Genomic DNA, 20,248 nt, shown 5'->3' with positions numbered 1-20,248 from the left:
AACAGAGAACTCTCACCCCCTGGCTGTTGGGGTTGAATGGGTTCTGCAACCAGTTACCTTCCTCTCTGACTACTTTATACCAGGATATGCTGTTTGTTTTCCAGTCGTCAGCCTTGGGTTATTCACTTCAAATATTAACAAGAGTTGGTGTTAACCAGTCATAACATTTGAAGAATCATGATCGGATTAGACCTTGGAATAGTTTTCTAAGAGGAGATTCAAGGGAAGGGGAGGCAGGTAGGGTGGGAGTGATGACCTTGATGACTCCTTGACCTTGGAGTTATCCTCGCACGGAAGCTCCCAGGGTCATGTCCAGTTTGCCCTTCTCGCAAAGCCAGCAGTACTGCAGCACCTTCAAAGGGAGTTTCAATCCGGCCTTAGCTGGGCTACTTTACATTTTTCTTAGAAGGTTTTTGGAGGCTGTTTGCTGGATGGTAGAGCATGTGGGCTTTGGAATCAGGTTGCAGCTCTGTCATTTATTAGCTACGTGGCCTTAGGCTTTTACTCACGGTACTCATGTTAGAATGGAGATACTGATAGCACGTGCCCCATGGGATTGCTGGAATAATGTGATGATGATGATGATGCTCATGTTCTTACGGTGTACTCTCTGCGAGACACTGGTTTCAGCATTTTATATGTATCACCTGTTCTGTTCCTCCCAATGAAACTACGAGGTTGCTATATGCATTAGCTCCACTTTATAAATTAGGAAAGTCCGGAGAGAGGCCGCTTCATCTGTCCAAAGTCACACAGTGAGACACGGAGCTGTGACCTGAATCAAACCGGGCCGTCTGGTTTCATTACTCTTGTATTTAATCACCCTACCAGCCTACTTTCCTGTGCTATACTATCTCTTCTAAAAGAAATAATACATTAAAAATGCCTGGAACTTAGTAAAAGTGCAGTAAATGGTAATGTTGAAACAATAAATATTACTTCAATTTCCCCAGGCCTTCACCAGCCCATGGAGTTCACCAAACAGTAATAACAGCAAGTGCACTCGATTACACCTCTGCCTACATGACATGTGTCTCTAAGTTTCTCCAAGTTACTTCTGGGGTGACTCGCGTGGCTCTCCTGTTCTCCTACCTGTGCCCTCCCTTAAGGCCCTGCCATTGAAGTCCCTTCAAGGTGGGGCCTCAGCCACCTCTGTTGTGAGTGTCCTCTGTGTCCCTTTCTAGGGCTCACTTCCCTGGTCCCTAAGCAGGAATGGTGCACCTGGGCCATAGTAGTCAACGTGTCATCTTGGAGACTAGTAACTCTGCTGGGCTGTCCATCACCCATGTCCCGTTACATTCAGCAGACATCTTTCTTTTTTTTTTTTTTAAATCCTCACCAGAGGACATGCTTATTGATGTTAGAGGAGAAGGCAGGGAGAGAGAGAGGGAGAGAAACACCAACGTGAGAGAGAAACATCGATCAGTTGCCTCTTGCAAGCACTCTGACTAGGGACTGAACCCGCAACACTTCAGTTTACGGGACAACAGTCCAATCAACTGAGCCACATGGGCCAGGGACTACAGACAACTCTTAACCCGCTATTATGTTTTGTGCCAGAGGATATACAAAAAAAGAAGGTAAGCAATCAGTATGTCCAGACTGGTGCCCCAGAGCGGCTTAGCAACCCCTGACGTCTACCAACCCTATGGTCCCGTCCCAGATCACCCTTTCTTACCATAAAGGTCGTGAGAGTTATAACACAGGAAGTTTGCTGTTGGTGGTGGTGGTGGCGGTAGTGGTGGTGTGTAGCTTAGGAAAATGTGCACGCAATTCTTGACAGTTATCTATTTACTTTATTTAAATCATATTTACATTTTAATTCTTGCCAAGGAAATGTTCTTTTACTTTCCATTGAGTCAGGGAAAGCATTTGAACCTCCCTGGTGCATTGCAACACTGTAATCTGCCTTCCTAACCGTTACCAGTAGCTCTGTTTATGGCCTCTCAGGGGTTTTCATGTCAACTCACTCTGATGCAAGTCATTCTTCAGAAGTCACTGTAAATTTAGAAAACCACCCCTGCTCCTCCTCCAACCAAGGAGACATAAGGCCCAAGAACAATGATGGGTTCTGACTACGCGGAGAGAATTAAACATGAGATTTCCAGGAAAATAAAAATCATCCAGATAAATGTAATGAAAACTGGAACTGAGGAAATTGTAGTTATTTTTCTACAGCCTCAGTGTTACTCAGAGTGAAGGCAAAAACAAGATACTTGCAATGAGGAAGAGGAAGGGAGAAGCATTCAGAAGTCTGAGGCCAGCCTCCATGAGGGGGAAGAGGTTACTTAGTAACTTCCTGCTGTCTGTGATAAGACTTCCTGGGGCGCATAAAACTGGTTTAACCAGACTTTGTCCCATAGGCCCTTTAGCTTAAAAAATTATTTATTGCCCTGACCAGAGAGACTCAGCTGATTGGGCAGGCCACTGGTTCAATTCCTGGTCAGGGCACATGCCCGGGTTGCAGTTTGATCCCACGTTGGGTCATGTATAAGAAGCAACAGATCGCTGTTTCTCTTGCATTGATGTTTCTCTCCTGCTTTCTCCCTCCCTTCCCCTCTCTCTAAAAGCAAATAAAATACTTAAAAAATATTTATTTATGATTGTGCTTCAACATTGCTTCCAATTCTTAAGGGAAGCTGATTTTTTTTTTTTAAATCAGAAAATAGAAAGGTAGACACATTTCAGACAAAAAAGGTATATTCTGAAGTAGTAGCAAAACCTGTCATTGTACACTAAATATTCACTAAGTCATAGATGAGGGACTAAGCTCAGCTTTAAGGAAAATTTATTGTTTTGGTTAGTTTGTTTTTGAGTTAAAGTATTCTCCTAAGGATATTTCCAGCCCAAGTTTCCAACAAAGGATGAGAAACTGAGAGTCCATCTCCTTTCCACTTAATTTTTAAAAATAAGTAATATACAGGGTCCAGCGGAAGTAATGTGTGCTTAAGTGTGGTTAGTAGGATAATAATATGGGTGTAATAGTTTTAATCTGAACATTTTACCTAAAATGTCATATGGTGTGCTTGAGAGTGATATTGTTTGATACAGAATTACATGCTTATGATTTCGTAATAAAGTATTTTGTAATAAGCAAGGGGTGTTATTTGTGCCAGACCCTGTATTGTGTTCACTAAACTGCATGCAATTTTCTTAAACGAGAGTTAATAAAAGAGCTCTCCGAACATGTAAGAGAGAAAATGTTGGCCCTCGCATATTAATGTTGATCATTTGTTCATTGTTCAATGTTTATCCCTAACGGTAGGGCAAGACAACTAAGATATTGAGAACCTAACCAGCTGCATGCCAGGGGGATCGTTTGCCAGTTAAAGAATTGTTTGCACAAAGTCAACACTGTGTTTAACACCGTGAGCCATTTCCCCCTCATTATGTCCAGTAGGACCTCTTCTGTGCCCCAAACGCATCTTGCTGCCCAGTCTCCAATAAAGAAGCCCAGGCAGAGGTGTCCTCAAGGATCATTTTGTGCACGTTCTGCACCCCTCTCAATGGTGCAACACTTAACCACTCACTCTCCCATCCTATGCTCATTAACTCCCCAGACGGTCAGCTACCCTGCTCACCCAGGGCCCATGCCACTGACACAGGGCAGACGGAGCTTCGAGGGCGAGCCTGCTTTCCACGTGCATTTGCAGGCTTTGGCCCTCGTTCCAGCTGAGGCAGTCTGGCCTTTTCAGTGCCGCTTATTTTATACACAGAGTCTGTGTCAGGCCCTGTGCTTAGTAGAAGGTTGGAGAAGGGGTCACAAAGATCAGTCAGGACATGGTCACTGCCCTCAAGTTATAGCCAAGAAGAGACCACCAGTACATAAATCCCAGAAGTGCAGCAAGGGCCACAAAGAGCTAAGTGAATAAAGAGCTAAGAAAGACACACGCAGAAGCAACTAATCCTTCTTGGGAGGTTCATACAAAAGAGAGATGATATTAAGTTGGGCTTTACAGAATATGCAGGAGCTTGCAGAATAGACAGGGAATGGGAACCCAAACCCAGTCATAGGAAGTATATGAAGTATGCAAGTATATAGACAGTGCTGAACGCCAAAGCAGAAAGGATGAGATGGGTTACGAAGGGCAGTGAGGACTGCGGAGGTTCTCCTACGGGCAATAGGGGTCTTCTAGGAGAGTGTGTTCCCAGGTCAGATATGTGTCAGGAACACAATTCCAATGGAACTGTGGAGGCCTTTATGGATTTAGTAGCCTTTACTGACAATTTGGGCACCTCCTGGGGAGAGGCTGCATCACACAGTGCACACTCCATCCGCATGTTATGGCTACGTGGTCTCTCTTCTGCTCCTGTATGGGCTCCTCAGCTCTGGAAAGTTCCAGATTCTTAATTCTATTATGCAGAGCCAACACTCAAGCCTGCAGAGGACTCACCTCTATGCGAAATAATTATTAAAGTATTTTTTTCCTAAATAAAGGCAATTATTTTGTTAAGAAATTTTGGAACCACCTGTTAAATATAATATTTTTTATATAAGCTACAATATAAATTTCTTTCTCTCGTCACATGCATATGAATCATCTACAATATCAGCAATACTCTAAAAATTTTACACACAATGGAAATTTCCTGTGCAACATAATTTTACTTGATAAACAAAAGGCAATGTTCCCAAATTCATTCCAGCATTTCAACCTCCAAGATAAAAAAACTATAGAACACTGTGGTAAAGTTTTTTTAAAAAAAGGTTTATTTGTTACAAAATGTTAAATACTAAAGCTAAAAACATATAAATTCAGATCAGGCTATATTAAAATACACACATACCCTTCTTTGCAAAATTATTAAAGATTGAATTAAACAGATGCTTTAAATAAAATAAAATATTCTTGAGGATATTTTCATATAACTAACTGTATCAATGTAGTGTAGTCTTTAAAATTATAGTTGAAAAGTTTCTCAGTCTTAAAAGTCAGATTTATCCAATTCTTCAGTTTTTTGCTACTGCCCAATATGAAGCCACCATGCTGGCTTGGGCTGGATGAATTTCAGTTACGGTACTGAAATTTTTATATGACAAGCCTATTCTCCTATAATACGAACACAGAATAGTCAGAAGGATGCAAGGGTTCTATGAGGTGGAAACCTGGCCCAGAAAGAAAAGGCTTTAGTTCTACCATACAGCATCTTCTCTAAGTAAAATGATTAGTAAATATATTGAAGCTGAGCTCAGCACAGAGAATACATTCATCTAGAAATAGTCTTTCAGTTAAAAATGAAATCAAAAGAGCACTCATTTCTCCATGACAGCTTGCGTATTTTTTGATGTCTCGTTATTTTAAATTCAGTTAATTCAGAAGTTTTAATCTAGATTTAAAAACTCATCTGATTACGGCTCTGACCAGCTCAGGAGAGCCGTCACATCTGTGTGTCTGAGTCACTCACACACATGGTAAAGACCTTTCACAGTGAAAACTACATGCTGTACACCCACAGAACCCCCCTTGCAAACTCAACTCCAGTCGAACAACCTAAAAACTATCTGTGGTCTATTTAAATGTTAAATAGTATTTGCAAAAATATATTTTGCTTTTGAAATTTTATTTTTCAATTTCCTAGATTTAAGTTACTGATTTAGAATTTTAGGTGCTATAATTAACATAGGGGTAAGAACCCCTATGAAGAACCAAAATGCTACCACTGACTTTAAAAGGTCTTAAATGTGAATGAATTTCTAGAAATCCACCACAGTATCTATTCTTTACAATGCTAGTCCATATCAAGTGGGATTTTCCAATAGCTGATTAACTTAAGTGATTAAAATACAAAAAACATAAAATGCATTATAGCAATCTTCATCAACACAATTTAATTAAAATCAAGTTTCTTGGAAGAAATATGTAGGGACTTTTCATTGTTTCACTCTGACAGTGTTGGTATACATCCAAGGGCTAACTGTTTGTGATTCCAATACTACACTGTAAAACTGTTTAATCAAACCTTGAAGCAGTTGGAAAACTACATGCATTCTAAAATAATTGGAAGTTAAAAGAAAAATATATCCAACACTAAATTACATTACAGATGAAAATGATGCTAACAATAGCACAGTAATCAGGTTTTCCATCTCTCAGCTTGTGAGCTTCTAGGTAATTATTTCTGTTGACACGTAATACAAGAGAATCTATAATTCTGTCCTCTATCCTAGTATCATTTTCTCTACTTTTAACAAGTCTTTCATTTACAGCCTTTCTTTTAACTTACTGGGTAATCTTGAAGGACAAAATTCATGCTACTCCTCATCAAATAACCTTGGGTCCTCAGAAGCATTTCTAGCTACTGACATCCTAATCTTAGAAATACACTAAAATAAAAAACATTTGAGCCTTCAATACTGAGTTCTCTAAAAAAGCATCTTTTCCCATGAACATCTTTATAAATATGTATTAAAGTCACACTGGTCAGTTGCTTTTACCAGTATACTGGTCTTACAGAATGATCAAGAAATGCTCATCTGTGATAGAGCCAGAGCCGTGAGTGTTTTAAAAATAAGACAATAAAAGGCATTTCTTACTTTCTAGTTGAAGTGGCAGCAGAGGCTCTGGGTGGAATAGATTTCCCCAGAGCTCCCAGGATCTCACATGCTCTCTTCCCATCAGAAAGCCTTCTGCTCTTCCCTGTCAGTCAGCGCCTCTTCTCTGCCTTCAGAGACAATGATGCTTGAGCAAGAAAACATAGTACCTACCCTGCTACAAGACAGACATGATTTTGGGGGTCCCATACGAAGTCAAGATTCAGGGCCCTTCTTCAAACATTATTATGAATTTCAAGATGGTGACAGCAGAGTGTTGAAAGGGGCCCTTTCAAGCCTATAGCCCCGTACAATTACACAGGTGGCCTGGCCACAGAGTCATCCCTGTTCAGATTTCCTGCCTAATCAGAATCCCTGGGAAGAGACAAGGTGGCTCAGTTGGGTTGTTCAGACAAAAACCAGAATTTTTTTCCTGATCGTCTAAACACTGTTACTGATTTGGAACTAAGTGTCATTTTACATTCCAAATCTCAGGCAAATTTTGATTCCTAAAGTCTCAGATTGATCAATCTTCCCCTAGATTTTTCATTACAGAAATAGTCAGTTTGGGTCTTTATGCCACTTATTTTAACAGAGCAATTAATCAGACATGATAAAACTTTTGTATTAATCCTACATGATATTTTTTTAAAAGTTACACATTTCTTAACTGGGATGAGTATTAATATCACTAAAGCAATAGGTTGTCTTAAAGGGAATAAGTAGCTGTACAACAGCTTTATACACTAGGATAAAGCCTTAGATTTAGCCTATGGTGTATTTTGTTCCCTTTTAAGATCACAATAGTTTTTTTTCAAAGAGAACTAATAACACATTAAGCTGTATGGTAATTTTTTTGGGACGCCCATATATGTATATATTTTTAACGCCCATGTTTCAGTCACAAGAATGTTACTGGAACCCAGAGGTATCCCATTCTTCATAATAATATTTTTGAAAAGTGTATGTATATAAAAGCGCCAGGTTACATTATTAAGCAACGACATTTCCGGGAGTGAATATACTTCCTGTATTCTGCAAGTTGCTTCAAGTACAAATTCGATGGCCATCTGTGCTTTTCAACAAAGCTGCGTTCTTCCACTAAAATTTTTAGGAAAAAAAAGTTAATTGAATATATTTTATTTGGGATCAAGTTTAGGCATTAATTATTAGTTTCCTATTTAATGGACGGTATCCAAGCTCTGTTACATACTCTCCACACTTTCCTGAAGCCTTCCAAAATCATTGAATACAATTTTGGTTAAATCAGTCACCAGGATACACACATCTTGTCCATTGCTTCATTTTTTGTTTGTTTGTTTTTTTCCTTTGTAGTTAATTCAACCTTCCAAACTCTTTAAAAAAATTTTTTTTCCTCACCCAAGGACATTTTTTTTTCTTTGCTTTTAGAGAGAGAGGAAGGTACAGGGAGAAAGACAGAAACATTGATGCATGAGAGACATCGATTGGTTGCTTTCTTACACACGTACTGACCAGGATCAGACCCACAATCTGTGAATGTGCCCTAACAGGAAATCAAACCTGAAACCTTTCTGTCTACGGGATGATGCTCCAACCAACTAAGCCACACCAGCTAGGGCAACCTTCCAAACTCTTTAAAGTCCTCTCCATTTTATCTGCCACCAAGCCAGAGTTATCAAAATAGTCTATGTATCGCTGCAGTGGTGCCGCTGCCGCTGCCGCCCTGGGGACCTTTTCTTCAGAGCCTGGACCTTGCCGCTCTGCAGGCCTGCCTCATGCTTTTGTGCTGGACCCTCCACTCTGGGCTCCAGGCCTTCACTTTGCTTATTCTCTAGTTTCCGTGAAGCAGAACCTTTATTAACTTCCTGAAAAAGGTGGGTACATCAGAAGTATTTTTGCTTATGATGAAATGACTTTCATCTATCCTCACACACAATTCATAATTTGGTTTGATATAAAATTCTAGGTTAAAAACTTTCCTCAGAATGTAGGAGACAGTAGTCCACTGCTTTCTAGTTTCCAGTGTTGCTAACAACTCCACTACCATTCAGAGTCATAGTTCTTGGTAAGTATATGTTTTGTTTTTTTATCCTGTAATGTTTTCATTTTTTTCTATTTATAGTTGGCATTTTTACAGGTCTCAGTGGTGAACCTTGCTCTTTAAGATGAGCACTTAGCAGATCCTTTCACTCTGTTGACTCGAGGCCTTCACTACTGGGATAACCTCTTGTATTTTTTTCTTGATAATTTTCTCTCCACTGTTTTTTTCTGGATTAACTTATATTATTCAGGATCTTCACCTATTGGATTGAGCCTCCAACTTTTTTTTTTTTTTTTAACTTTCTTTCCTGTCTATCTTTTTGTCCTGCTTTTTGGGAGATTTCATTATCTTTATCTTTCAACTATTTTATTTCATTGAGTGTTTTGCTATCATATTTCTAATTTCCAAGAATGGCTTCTTGTTCTTTTATTGTCTTTTGTAAATTGTAAAATATGCAGGAAATAAAATAAACCATCTTAGCTACTTTAAGTGCACCGTGTATGATAAGTACCATTCAGCACACTCCTGTTGTTGTGTAACCAAGCTCCAGAATTCTTTTCATATCACAAAACTAAAACTCTACCTATTAAACAATTCCCAATTCTGTCCACCCCCAGGCCCTGGAAACCACCATTCTACTGTCTTTACACTTATTATTTCTTTTTAGTAATATCCTATCCCTGCTTTTTATGGATGTATAGCTCTTATTCTCTGAGGATAACTTTAAATAATTTTTTCCCGAGGTTTTCTTCTACTCCTTGTGTCTCTTTATTCCTTTAAGTTTCTTCTTGTGAGATAACAGACACTATGCATGTGTATTGGTCTCTGCACCTGGCTTCTGGCCTAGAACTCCTGAAGTCCTTGTAATTTCCTAGTAATGAGAGCACTAGCAGCATCTTCCCTTCTAATAGGTGGTCTTTAACCCCTGCTTCCAGGCTCCTGAAGCCCCTGTAATTTCCTGGATGACAGTAGTGTCATTTACTCTAATGAGGCAACTATGGGTAGGTTCCTGGATGAGGCTGATTGTCTAAAAGCCATGACTAAAAGCTTGGACTTTTCAGACACCACCTCCTCCCCCGCCCCTGCCGCCAACATTCTCTTAAGAACTGAAAATGGAGTTAATGATCAGTCATGCCTACATAGTGAAGCCTCCATAAAATTCCAAAGTACAAAGTTCAGAGAGCTTCCAGGTTGATAAATATATCCACGATGTGCAGGGAGGATAATGCACCCCCAACTCCACTGGGACAGAAGCATCTGCACTCGGGACCCTCCCATACCTCGCTCCATAGGTCTCTTCATCTGGCTGCTCACCCGCATCCTTTAATAACCTGGCAAACTTTAGTAAGTGTGTGAGCCAACCTAGCCAATTAATTGAACCCAAGGAGGGGATCATTGGAACCTCTGATCTATAACCAGTGGGTCGGAAATACTGGACTTGCACCTGGTGTCTCAAGCGGGGTCAGGGGTGGTCTTATGGGATGGAGCCTCTGACCTGTGGGATCTGACACTCACAATTTCCAGGTGGAGTGTCAGAATTAAGTGGTAGGGCACGCAGCTGGAGGTGTGGAGAATTGCTTGGTGTGGGGTAAAACCCCCCACATGGGGAGAACAGAAGTGTCAGAAATGAAGCATTCTGTGTGAATGGCAACGAAGACACACAGAAGAAAGACTCAGAGGAAAGACACAGTAGAGGGTATCTATCTTTCAGGTTGGACGTTGCGTCATATATCTGCTGATCCTCAGTTATCTCTTTATATTGAAGAGTGAGATACTGGAAAGCTGTATGGAAATGTCTGGGGCATGGGCTGGACTTGCTGACTGGTGGAATGAATACACTAAAGCACAACTGGGCAGATTAATGTTGGGTTCATGGAAAGAATTCCCAAATGATTGCACCTGTACTTTTTTTTTTTTTCCCTCTGATGCTTCAGTTTCATGCCCGGACTATGGAGGTAGGAAATACATGGCTGCCGGAATCTAGGATCTGGATAGGGGAAGGAGGCTGGATATTTACTATAAAATGTGCACACTTTGGCCTAACCCCCTGTTTTCAGTCCAGCCCCTTGCCCAATCTCAACTGTATTCAAAATTCATGATTTCATAACTTTTTTAGTTTCATTTCTTCAGGAATGAACCTCCCACCGCTAGTGAGGATGGAGAAGCGCCCTGCCTGGGTGGTATGGCGTGTGGCAAAAGTGCCTGAATCGACATTTAAGTCATTCTACTGCTTTCGGCCACAAGCCTCATTCTGCTCCCTAAAATACCCTTCTAAAATACACTCGAACGTTTAAGGTTTTTGGTATTTCACTGGGTGAATCAGCTTTTTTCTCGCCAGTATTCCCTTCTGTGGGCACTCAGGTTTCCTTGTGCTAAGTCAGTTTCCACTTCTCCACTTACTCTTAATTTGGATTAACAAGGTCTTGAGCCAGGCTGTGGGACCCAAATAGAGGGAAATGAACTAGCTGCTCAGGGAAAGCAATTTGTTTCATTAGGAAGCAAAGGTGATACAAAACTACACCCTAAGATAAAATAAAAGAAAAAAATTATCACCGATGAGCTCTGGCCAACACCACTACCACCACCAAAAAAACAAGACAAAAAAAAATTACCCTCCATAATATAAAATGCATAATACAATGTCCAGCTAAATTAAACTAGAATAATGACTCCATAAACTGCAAAGGTAACGTATATTCCTGTGTGGTGCTGTTTGTTTTCATGAGTCCAGTATAGAAAATGTCTACTATTTAAAGAGTTATTTAACTGAGTTCTGATGCATCAGTGCCAGAATTGACAAAAGATCATTTCTAGTCTCACCTTTGAATTTCTCAACACCTCTAAATAAGAAAAAATTCTCAATTAAGAGACAATTCCAATAATAATTTGATAATTTTTGAAACTGAAAACGGGTAGTTTTTAAGGAAAGCTATAGAGTGATTGTGACAAGAACCCTTCGGAACTTCATGCGACCATGAGAAGTAGGCCAAGTGTAGGGCAATAGCGAGGAGAGGTGACTGTCACAGCCTGAAGGACATGCTCCATTACACGGGCAGCTGCTGCTTGGTCCCAGGGAGTTGTCATGTGGGAAGATGGGTCCAGAGTAGCCTGAGCTTCCAACTTTACAAAAGAAGCCAAAATATTGGATTTTTTAAATGTAACATGTTCCAATTTTTAAATGCTGACACTAAGTTTGAAAAACAAAAACAATGCGGTCTACAGAAAACCCCCTGGCAGGCTACATTTGACCCGCAGACTACCAGTTTGTGACCACCTATTTAGACTATTAAATTTTCCTGTACCCACAGGGTCTTTTCTTTCTCCGCGCATGAGGACGATCACAGCAGGTCCTGGACAGAGCAGGTACCACTGGCTCAGAGCACTCGTGATAACTTCTAACTCCCATCAAAGGAATACAAGGCAACCACTGACGCAACCTCATCCTCTTACCCTGCTTTTGCAAATTCGCTTTGGGGACCTGCTTCTCGCTATGCCTAGTGGTCATACATGGTTTATAAATAATTGTGTAAACAATAAAATAAAGTAAAAATTAATAACTCAAAGGATTTACAGAGCATCTCTCTACCAAGGCTGTAATAGCACTCTCCATGTATATCATACATTTTTATAGTGAGTGGAAAATAATCATATTCTTTGTTTACAAATGGAGGTAATGTAAGATGGCATAATAATGGAGGTTCTAAAATCAAAAATTTCATTCATGTCATTTTAATTGATTTTGGAAAAAAAAAAATAACTGAACGAGAATGTCCCTACTAACTAAAAGCAGGTAGAAACATGACTTATCTTTATGAGTGGACTTTTTGTTCACTTCTTGCACAAAGTCAGTGGTCAGTAAATATCTATTGTTCTGCTTTGATTTCTTATGTTCCTCTATGGCACTAAGAGTTGAATTCTATGTGAAGAGGCACTCAGTGTTTGCTGCCCAGCTGAATGTCTGCCAAGACGCCTGCCAAAAGCTGTGTATTTCTTGTTTCCTTAACTGTACAACAAGTAGCTGAATGAAACCAGGGACTTTCACTTTTTTTTTAAGGAGCGTATTTCTTTTCCAAGTAAAATATATGTTGAAAGCTAGGACATCAATAGGATAAAAATGGAACTACTCTAGTTGAAGGTGGGAGGGATGACTCCAAGAAGCACAAGGGTAGCCTTCTCTTCCTTTCATTTCTCTTCGCTCCCTCCCCTTCCTTCACCCCTCCCCACACTGTGCCCCTACTCAGAAGACCTTCAGGCATCTCCAAGGAGAGTTTTCTGTTTAGAGTTTGACACTACTTCACTAGATGATCTTTTAATTTCCTCTTAATTTTATTATTCCTTGAGTCTATTCAAGGTAATAACATGAGCGGATCTTTGTATCGAAAATGATTACCCTGATGACTAGTCTATTTTCATTTTCTTTCCTCTTATGCAACAGCTGAGAAGCTCAACCTTTGATTGGTTTTAATCTTTATAATTTATCTTTAAAATCACACTATGCATACTCTGCTCCGTTTTTTTTTTTTTTTTAATTTATTGATTTTAGAGAAAGGAAAGAGGGGGAAGAGAGAGAGAGAAACATCAATTTGTTGTTCCACTTATTTATGCATTCATTGATTGATTCTTATATGTGCCCTGACCAGAGATTGAACCTGCAACTTTGGGGTATCTGGACGACGCTCTAACCAACTGAACCACCCAGTGAGAACGAGTAAATTTTGCAGCTCTCTTTGATCAATAAAAAATTGTTATTCCTAGTAATACAGTGAATTCCTATATAGATATACTTAATAAATATAGGTAACAGTACAACAGAACTATTATTATAAATAATACACAACAATTACAATGTCTTTACAATAAAAATGTTTTTCAATCTGCACTGCTTAAATTTTGTTTCTGACTTGGGTAGTTAAAACGAAGATATTTTTTATCAATTCCAAATGCCACCTGAGGACACCTTATCTCTACACTTCAGGGGAAAAATTTATTTAATAATTATGGGAGCTATAAAACAATCATTAGAAAACCTCTTGTGTAATACAGATAAAGCTACTTACATAGCACAGGTGACTAAAGTGTCCTCAAATACCACTCTGCATATTTAAGAGGACTATATGCATTGACTTTTTAATTTTTAAAAACTACTATTCCTACAAATTACATCTCAAATCTAAGAACAAAGAACATACAGTTTTTTTTCAACACAGTAATTGGCAATCTACCTGAAAGATCCTGAAATTCAGGCTTTTGACTGAAGATGAGGTAGTTAGTGGCAATGAAATGAAGTAGCCAAGTTGAAAGGCAATCAGAGTGGTGAAACTGCAAGAAAAATGGAAAGTGAAACAGCATCGTACACAATGACCATCACCACGATGAGTAGATTAGAGAGAATGGTCTGGGAGAACTCATGGAGAGCCCAGATCCGTGTTTAATGTGTCTATATTTGATGCAGCCTTCAGCCTACTCTGACAACAGAAAGGAAAATGGAGCATTAATAACACATAATAATAAAATTACAACAATGAATAAACAGAACCAAATGAATGACAAGCTCCTGTTGCTGCAGTGGCTGAATATCATTAAACAAATGTATGATTGCACCTATGGATCACAAAGACTATTTGAAGTTCTGGAGGATGCAGTTTAAGCTTTCCATCTAAGGTCATGGCCCTCACTAACTGCACCTGGATCTCTGTAGCAGAGAAGTAAGATTATGGTTAGCAAAGCCATACACTTGGCCATATCTAAATAAATCCACTGAAGGAGCAAGCCAAAAATTATTTTCAAGAGGAAATGTCATCCACCTAAGGTTATGGGTAGCAACGTGTAAATATCTCTATGAGAATGTTATGTTTGAATAGTTGCTTTTAACGCAGAAGTACTGTTATACTGAGCAGGATTCCCAGCATATTTCTCAATCTGAGCTTCAATAGCTAATGGAGGAGGAACTTAAAGCAACTTGGCCGTGACAGCATCACCTTGGTGCCAATCCGGTGATACTCACTGATCCATCTAACCACCCAGTTCAGATTACAATAACTTGCTGGCAGGCAACTCTGGTACATGAGTGTAATTCTTTTTATTATTACTGTGGTTAGCATACACATAAAATGTTTAAGTATATGTTTCACTGCATTATGTACATTTATATTATTGTGCAACCATAACCTTTACCTATTTTCAGAACTTTTTTTACCATCCCAAACTGAAACTCTTTACCCATTAAATAAAAAATCACCTTTCCCTTAGTCCCAGTCCCTGGTAACAACCATTTTACTTTACCTTTATGAGTCTCACTATTCTGGAAACCTCATATAAGTTGAATTATACAGTATTTGTTTTATGTCTGGTTTATTTTACTTAGCATCATGTTCTCATGATTCCTCCATGTTGCAACACGTATTAAAAATTTTTTTTTAGGGTAATATTCCACTGTATGTGTAAAACACATTTTGTTTACCCATTTATCTGTTGATGAACATTTAGATTGTTTTCACTTTTAGGCCAAATATAGCTCTTTTAAGGAAGCTCAAAATTATTATATAAAAATAAGTAATGCTAAATTGAGAAAGATTTGTAACCTCAAGTCTTTTTTTTAAAGATTTTATTTATTTTCAGAGAGAGGGGAAGGGAGGGAGAAAGATAGGGACAGAAACATTGGTGAGCAAAAGAAATATTGATTGGTTGCCTCTCGCACCACCCAGCTGGGGACCTGGCCTGCAACCCAGGCATGTGTCTTGACTGGGAATTGAACTGGTGACCCTTCAGTTCACAGGCTGGCGCTCAATCCACTGAACCACACCAGCCAGGGCTGTAATCTCAAATCTTAATAAAGAAACTCAAATATTCCTCTTTTAGAAAGTTACAATCTTGGAATACTTTAACATGTAAATTCATAGGTCCCTCTGATTTTTATTACATGAAATCAGAATTTTTGAGTTGTGTGAGACTTTATAGTTCACCTCATTCCACATCACATTTTAACAATCTTTTTTCACTTTATCTTTTAGCAGATGACTGTTAATGATCTCAAGGGACTACAGCAAGAACATGTAGCTATTTTAACAGAAGCCACCAATACTATTTGATGATTATCCCAGAGCAAATAATCTACCAACTTCTGTAGAACATGAGGCGATGTTGAATGCATTGTCTAATGGCTGTGACTTTGAAAGACAAGGGAGATCATAGAAGTGAATAGCTGCCTACAAAAACATAGTTAAAATGCAGAACTTTATTTCTGACCAAAATTTAAGATATCATAATTGTGGGCTCTTGGTAAGTGATGGAATGCATCTCACTATATACTACTTTTGGGAAACAATGCATGCTGACCTGAGAAAATAGGTTGAGACTGAAAAAAACAACAGGATAAAAAAGAACAGGTATTAAAAAACTATAAATCAAATGCTATAGCATTTAACAGCTCTGTAAAGAATAATAATGGTGCAGAAAGTACCAAGAACTCACTAGGAAAAGATCAGAAACAAAACTGATAGCCTGAAGCAGCCAAATATTAGTGCACAGATTATAAAGAAGTTGAGTTTAAAACTTTAATATGAAAGTAAACAGGACTTCATAGGAGTCAGAAAATTTGGCTAGATAGTATTTAAAGGGGAGTAGAGATAAGGAAATCTCTACCTTAATCTGAAGGATCTGATTAAGGGAAACAAGCCTCCGTTTTATGTTAAGAGTTAAACTTGATGGAAATATATGGACCTAAAGGTAGAATCAAGGAAAAGAATTGAGAGAATTTAGGGGGAAGTGGAAGCAGAAGTGAGAGAATACCAAAACTGCTCATCTGTATCAAAGGTATGAATGATGTTTTCCTGATACAAAATACAAAACCGACAGAGATGATAGAAGGATTGGAAATTTCAGCTACTCAGAGAGCTCCTAGGAGTCTAAACCTGCTAAAAGGCAACTTTACCTTCTAGTAAGTCAGAGAAACAAGGAGGAAAAGGTTAATTAAATTTTGACCAGAAGATGAACTGGCTAGTGAAGTGGAACCTCAAACTAGAAACTTCGAAGAGAACTTGGGGGCAGATTATTCTGATATCTAGGAGCCATAATTCCAGATTAGGGATCACCAACAATAGAAGAAAGGAAAACCGGTAAATGTAGGCTTAGTGTTAGCAAACAGAAAAGTCATCAGAAACAAACAGTAAAATTTAAAAAGAGTTATCTTAGAATTTTTAAATTAAAGAGAAAAAGTAAGGATAATCACATAATCAGAAACCACACAGTCAGGGAAAAGAGGTCAGGAAAAATTTCTGGCAATGCAGTCCTAAATGATGCCAATGAGGAACCGCGTGTGCATGTGTGCGTGTGTGTGTGTGCATGTGTGTGTGTGTTGGTTGGGGAGGGAGCACTTAAAAGACATCAATGCAACTACACAGGAAATTTTCTTATGCATGAACTATCTAAAAGGGTATTATAAGATAAGGAAAGAGAAGTATGCATCCCTTTTTAAAAAGTATGACAATAATACATCAAAAATGAACTGAGGTTGTGAAAATGCTAGACAGAATAAAAATGCATTTTTAAATTAAATCTAGAGGGTAGCTCTTCATCCCAAGGGCAATGTAAATACATCGCAATTAGTTGAATGTATAAACTCTGTTTCCCAGAATGTACAGCAATACTATTATTAAAAACAAAAGGCCCTGAGCTTAGAAGAGGCCAGAAAGCAAGGTGTACTGCAGTGATTCTCAACTCAAACATTTTTACTAAATATATTCCGGATACACATTAACAAAACGTGGTTTGAAAGGATTAATGAGGTATACCAATACCTCCTACAAACAAATGAAACTTCAAAACATATTCATGAAGTGAATGAATGAATGAACAAATAAATGAGTTCAGCCTAATCATTTCTATAAGTATATATGGGCCAATCCTCTCATTTTCATTTCAGGAATTTTAAGGTGTGATTATTTGGGGGAAATTCAATGTAAATTCTATTTCTTATAATACTGACATGACACCAGATAGCTCCACCTCCAAATGACTCTAATAATAGTGACCATTTAGTTGAAAAATTCCATATCAGCAAATTCTAACTCCTTAGAAAGGGATTACTCCAAAACCCTATCTTCAAACTTACCTAGCCATGGAAATTATTGTGAGTGCTCTTTAGCCTCATTTAGCCAAACTACCAAACTAAGACAGCTACTAATATATCTCTTAATATGCAGAGATTTTAAAAAAGCATAAATTTTATAAGATTTTTAAAAATCAAATAAGCAGATACATAGGGCCAATTACCTTGGCTTTTTTGAGCAGGTCGACTATGTCAAGGTTCATGGACGCCAGCTCTCTGCTTGGCATGCTCTGCAGCTGTGTAATGATGAACAGCTCACAGATGTGCTGCAGTCTGGACACCTGATACATCTCAGCACAGATCAGGAGACACATGGCCTGGAAAATGCCAGCTGATGCAAAAAAGGGAAATAAGAGAAAATGGACAATAAAATAATTTCTTTTAAGACCTAAAAGAAAACAACACACAAAAAATGATGATTGTGTCATGCAATATAGAGAAGAATGCCTAGGAAAAAACCTTGAAGGAGTGAGCATTCTAAACTCTATTTGAAAAAGAAGTTAAGCCTTCACACTCAGAAGTGAATCTATGTGTTGTTTTTGTTTTTTAATTCTCCAGAGGGGTAGATTCTACAATGGCCCTTAATAATCAGTCCCAGAGCTTTGGGTAATTCCTTCTGCTAGCTCAACTAAATCCTTGTAATTTTTCTACTTCTGACTTTAGTTCCAGATTTGTTTGTTAAATTGTAATCGTGGTAAAATAAATATAAAATTTACCACTAACCATTTTTTCCAGTTTTATTGAAAAATAATTGACATATATCACTGTATAAGTTTAAGGTGTACAGCATGATAGTTTGATTGGCATATATTGTGAAATGATGACCACAACAGATTTAGTTAACATCTATTATTTCATATGGGTACGATAAAAAAAAATTTATCTTTGTGATGAGAAACCTTAGGATCTACAATCTTAACAATTGTCCTATGCAGTCCTGTTGTACATTGTATCTCTAGTATTTATTTATTGACCACCTTCTTCCAATTTCCCCTCCCCCACCCTACCATTAACCATTTTTAAGTGCACAGTTCATTGGCATTACGTATGTTCATACTGTTGTGCAACCGTTACCACGATCCATCTCCAGAGCTCTTACGTCATTTCAAACTAAAACTGTGTCTATAAACAATAACTTCTCAGATCTCCCTCCTGCCAACCCTGGTGGTCACCTTGGTGGTTGTTTTTTATAACAATTCCCTGTAAGTCTGTTTTTCTTTTACTGTATTTTTTTCCATTGCAATTGATTCCCCTTAGACCACCCTCCCCCCTACCATCACCACACTGTTGTCTATATCCGTGAGTTCTTTTACCTTTTTGCTTGATCCCTCTATTCCCTAACCACCCCCTACCCCCCGCCCCCCACACCGCCCCACAGCTGTCAGCCTGCTCTCTATCCATGAGTCTGTCTCTATTTCGCTTGTTAGTTCAGTTTGTTCATTAGATTTCACATATGAGTGAAATCATGTGTTATTTGTCTTTCTCTGGCCAGCTTATTTCACTCAGCACAATGTTCTCCAGGTCCATCCATGCTGTCTAAATATCATCTGTCTGTGGAATAAGTCTGATTTTTGACGTAATTCTCTTATCCCTCCTTAAATTCCTTACATTCTTTTGTAGTTAGGAACCAAGAATGCTGTGCATGGTATTTAATATAATGAATAGATAACCTTTCTTTCTGTGATTTTCCCCATGCAAATATTGCAGTATCCAGCTTAACTTTTTGATTATTCATTTTCACTCATTTTCTCCACACACTTTTTACACTTTTTTAAAGTGCTTCATCCTATACTTATTAGTGCTTTTATGAGCATTTTTTTCTAATTAGCAAGGTAAAACCTAAAAATTAAAGCTTAAGTTAGTCTAATGAGAGTATGACTGAGAAACTAAATATTCTTATTATTTCAAACCTAATCAAATTTTTAATTTAATATACATATTTGCCAGTATTGAAATAATAAAATAAACAGTATCACTTACACTGATGAGAATCAATGCTTTTGTTTTTTTACTTCTGTTTTTAATAATGATTTGTTTATGGTATTACAGTCGTCCTAAATTTTTCTCCCTAATCCCTCTTCACCCAGCCCGCCCCCCTCACTTCCATAATCAATGCCCACGTTGTCGTCCATGTCCACGGGTTCCTCATGAACGTGCTTTGACTAATCTCTTCACCTTCTTTCAATCAGTCCTCACCTTCCTCCTCCTCTCTTATCACTGTCAGTCTCTTCCACGAGTCTATGCCTCTGATTCTATTTTGCTCATTAGTTTATTTTGTTCATTAGATTCCTCTTATAGGTGAGATCATATGGTATTTGTCTTTCACTGCCTGGCTTATTTTGCTTAGCATAATGCTCTCCAGTCCCTTCCATGCTGTCGCAAAAAGTAGCAATTTCTTCTTTCTTTCTGTTGTGTATAGTTTTGTTTTTATTATGCAAAAACGATACACCAGTCTTTTCCACTGACAGTAAGAACTGTAACTGGCTCCAACATATTGCAGCTAGCGGCAAGACCAGAATTAATTCAATTTAAAAGGGAGTTTTCTTTTTTGGAGCTTTAATACCTTTGACTGGAGGTCTCATGACTT

At 38.4% G+C, this 20,248-nt stretch overlaps 1 protein-coding gene across 2 annotated transcripts in view; it reads right to left on the bottom strand.

Annotated features, from left to right (window-relative positions):
• The window catches only part of RHOBTB3 (Rho related BTB domain containing 3), a 59,823-nt gene that overhangs the window by 3,252 nt on the left and 36,323 nt on the right, over positions 1 to 20,248 (bottom strand). The window contains exons 10-12 of one of the 2 annotated variants that reach the window (XM_054578615.1): positions 17,826 to 17,992; positions 13,778 to 13,874; positions 4,694 to 7,633 (exon numbers count right to left, since the gene is read on the bottom strand). In XM_054578615.1, the coding sequence (XP_054434590.1) occupies positions 7,518 to 7,633; positions 13,778 to 13,874; positions 17,826 to 17,992 (380 nt within the window). In that variant the 3' untranslated portion in view covers positions 4,694 to 7,517. Of the gene's footprint in view, positions 1 to 4,693; positions 7,634 to 13,777; positions 13,875 to 17,825; positions 17,993 to 20,248 lie in introns of those variants that run through there. The other variant, XM_054578616.1, reaches the window with a different exon arrangement.

The sequence above is a fragment of the Pteronotus mesoamericanus genome, unplaced genomic scaffold (assembly GCF_021234165.1).
Source record: "Pteronotus mesoamericanus isolate MK-2021 breed Mesoamerican mustached bat unplaced genomic scaffold, CSHL_Meso_final contig_50, whole genome shotgun sequence".
Taxonomy (NCBI): domain Eukaryota; kingdom Metazoa; phylum Chordata; class Mammalia; order Chiroptera; family Mormoopidae; genus Pteronotus; species Pteronotus mesoamericanus.
The sequence above is the reverse complement of the archived record's forward strand: the minus strand, read 5'-3'. Positions and strand labels throughout refer to the sequence as shown.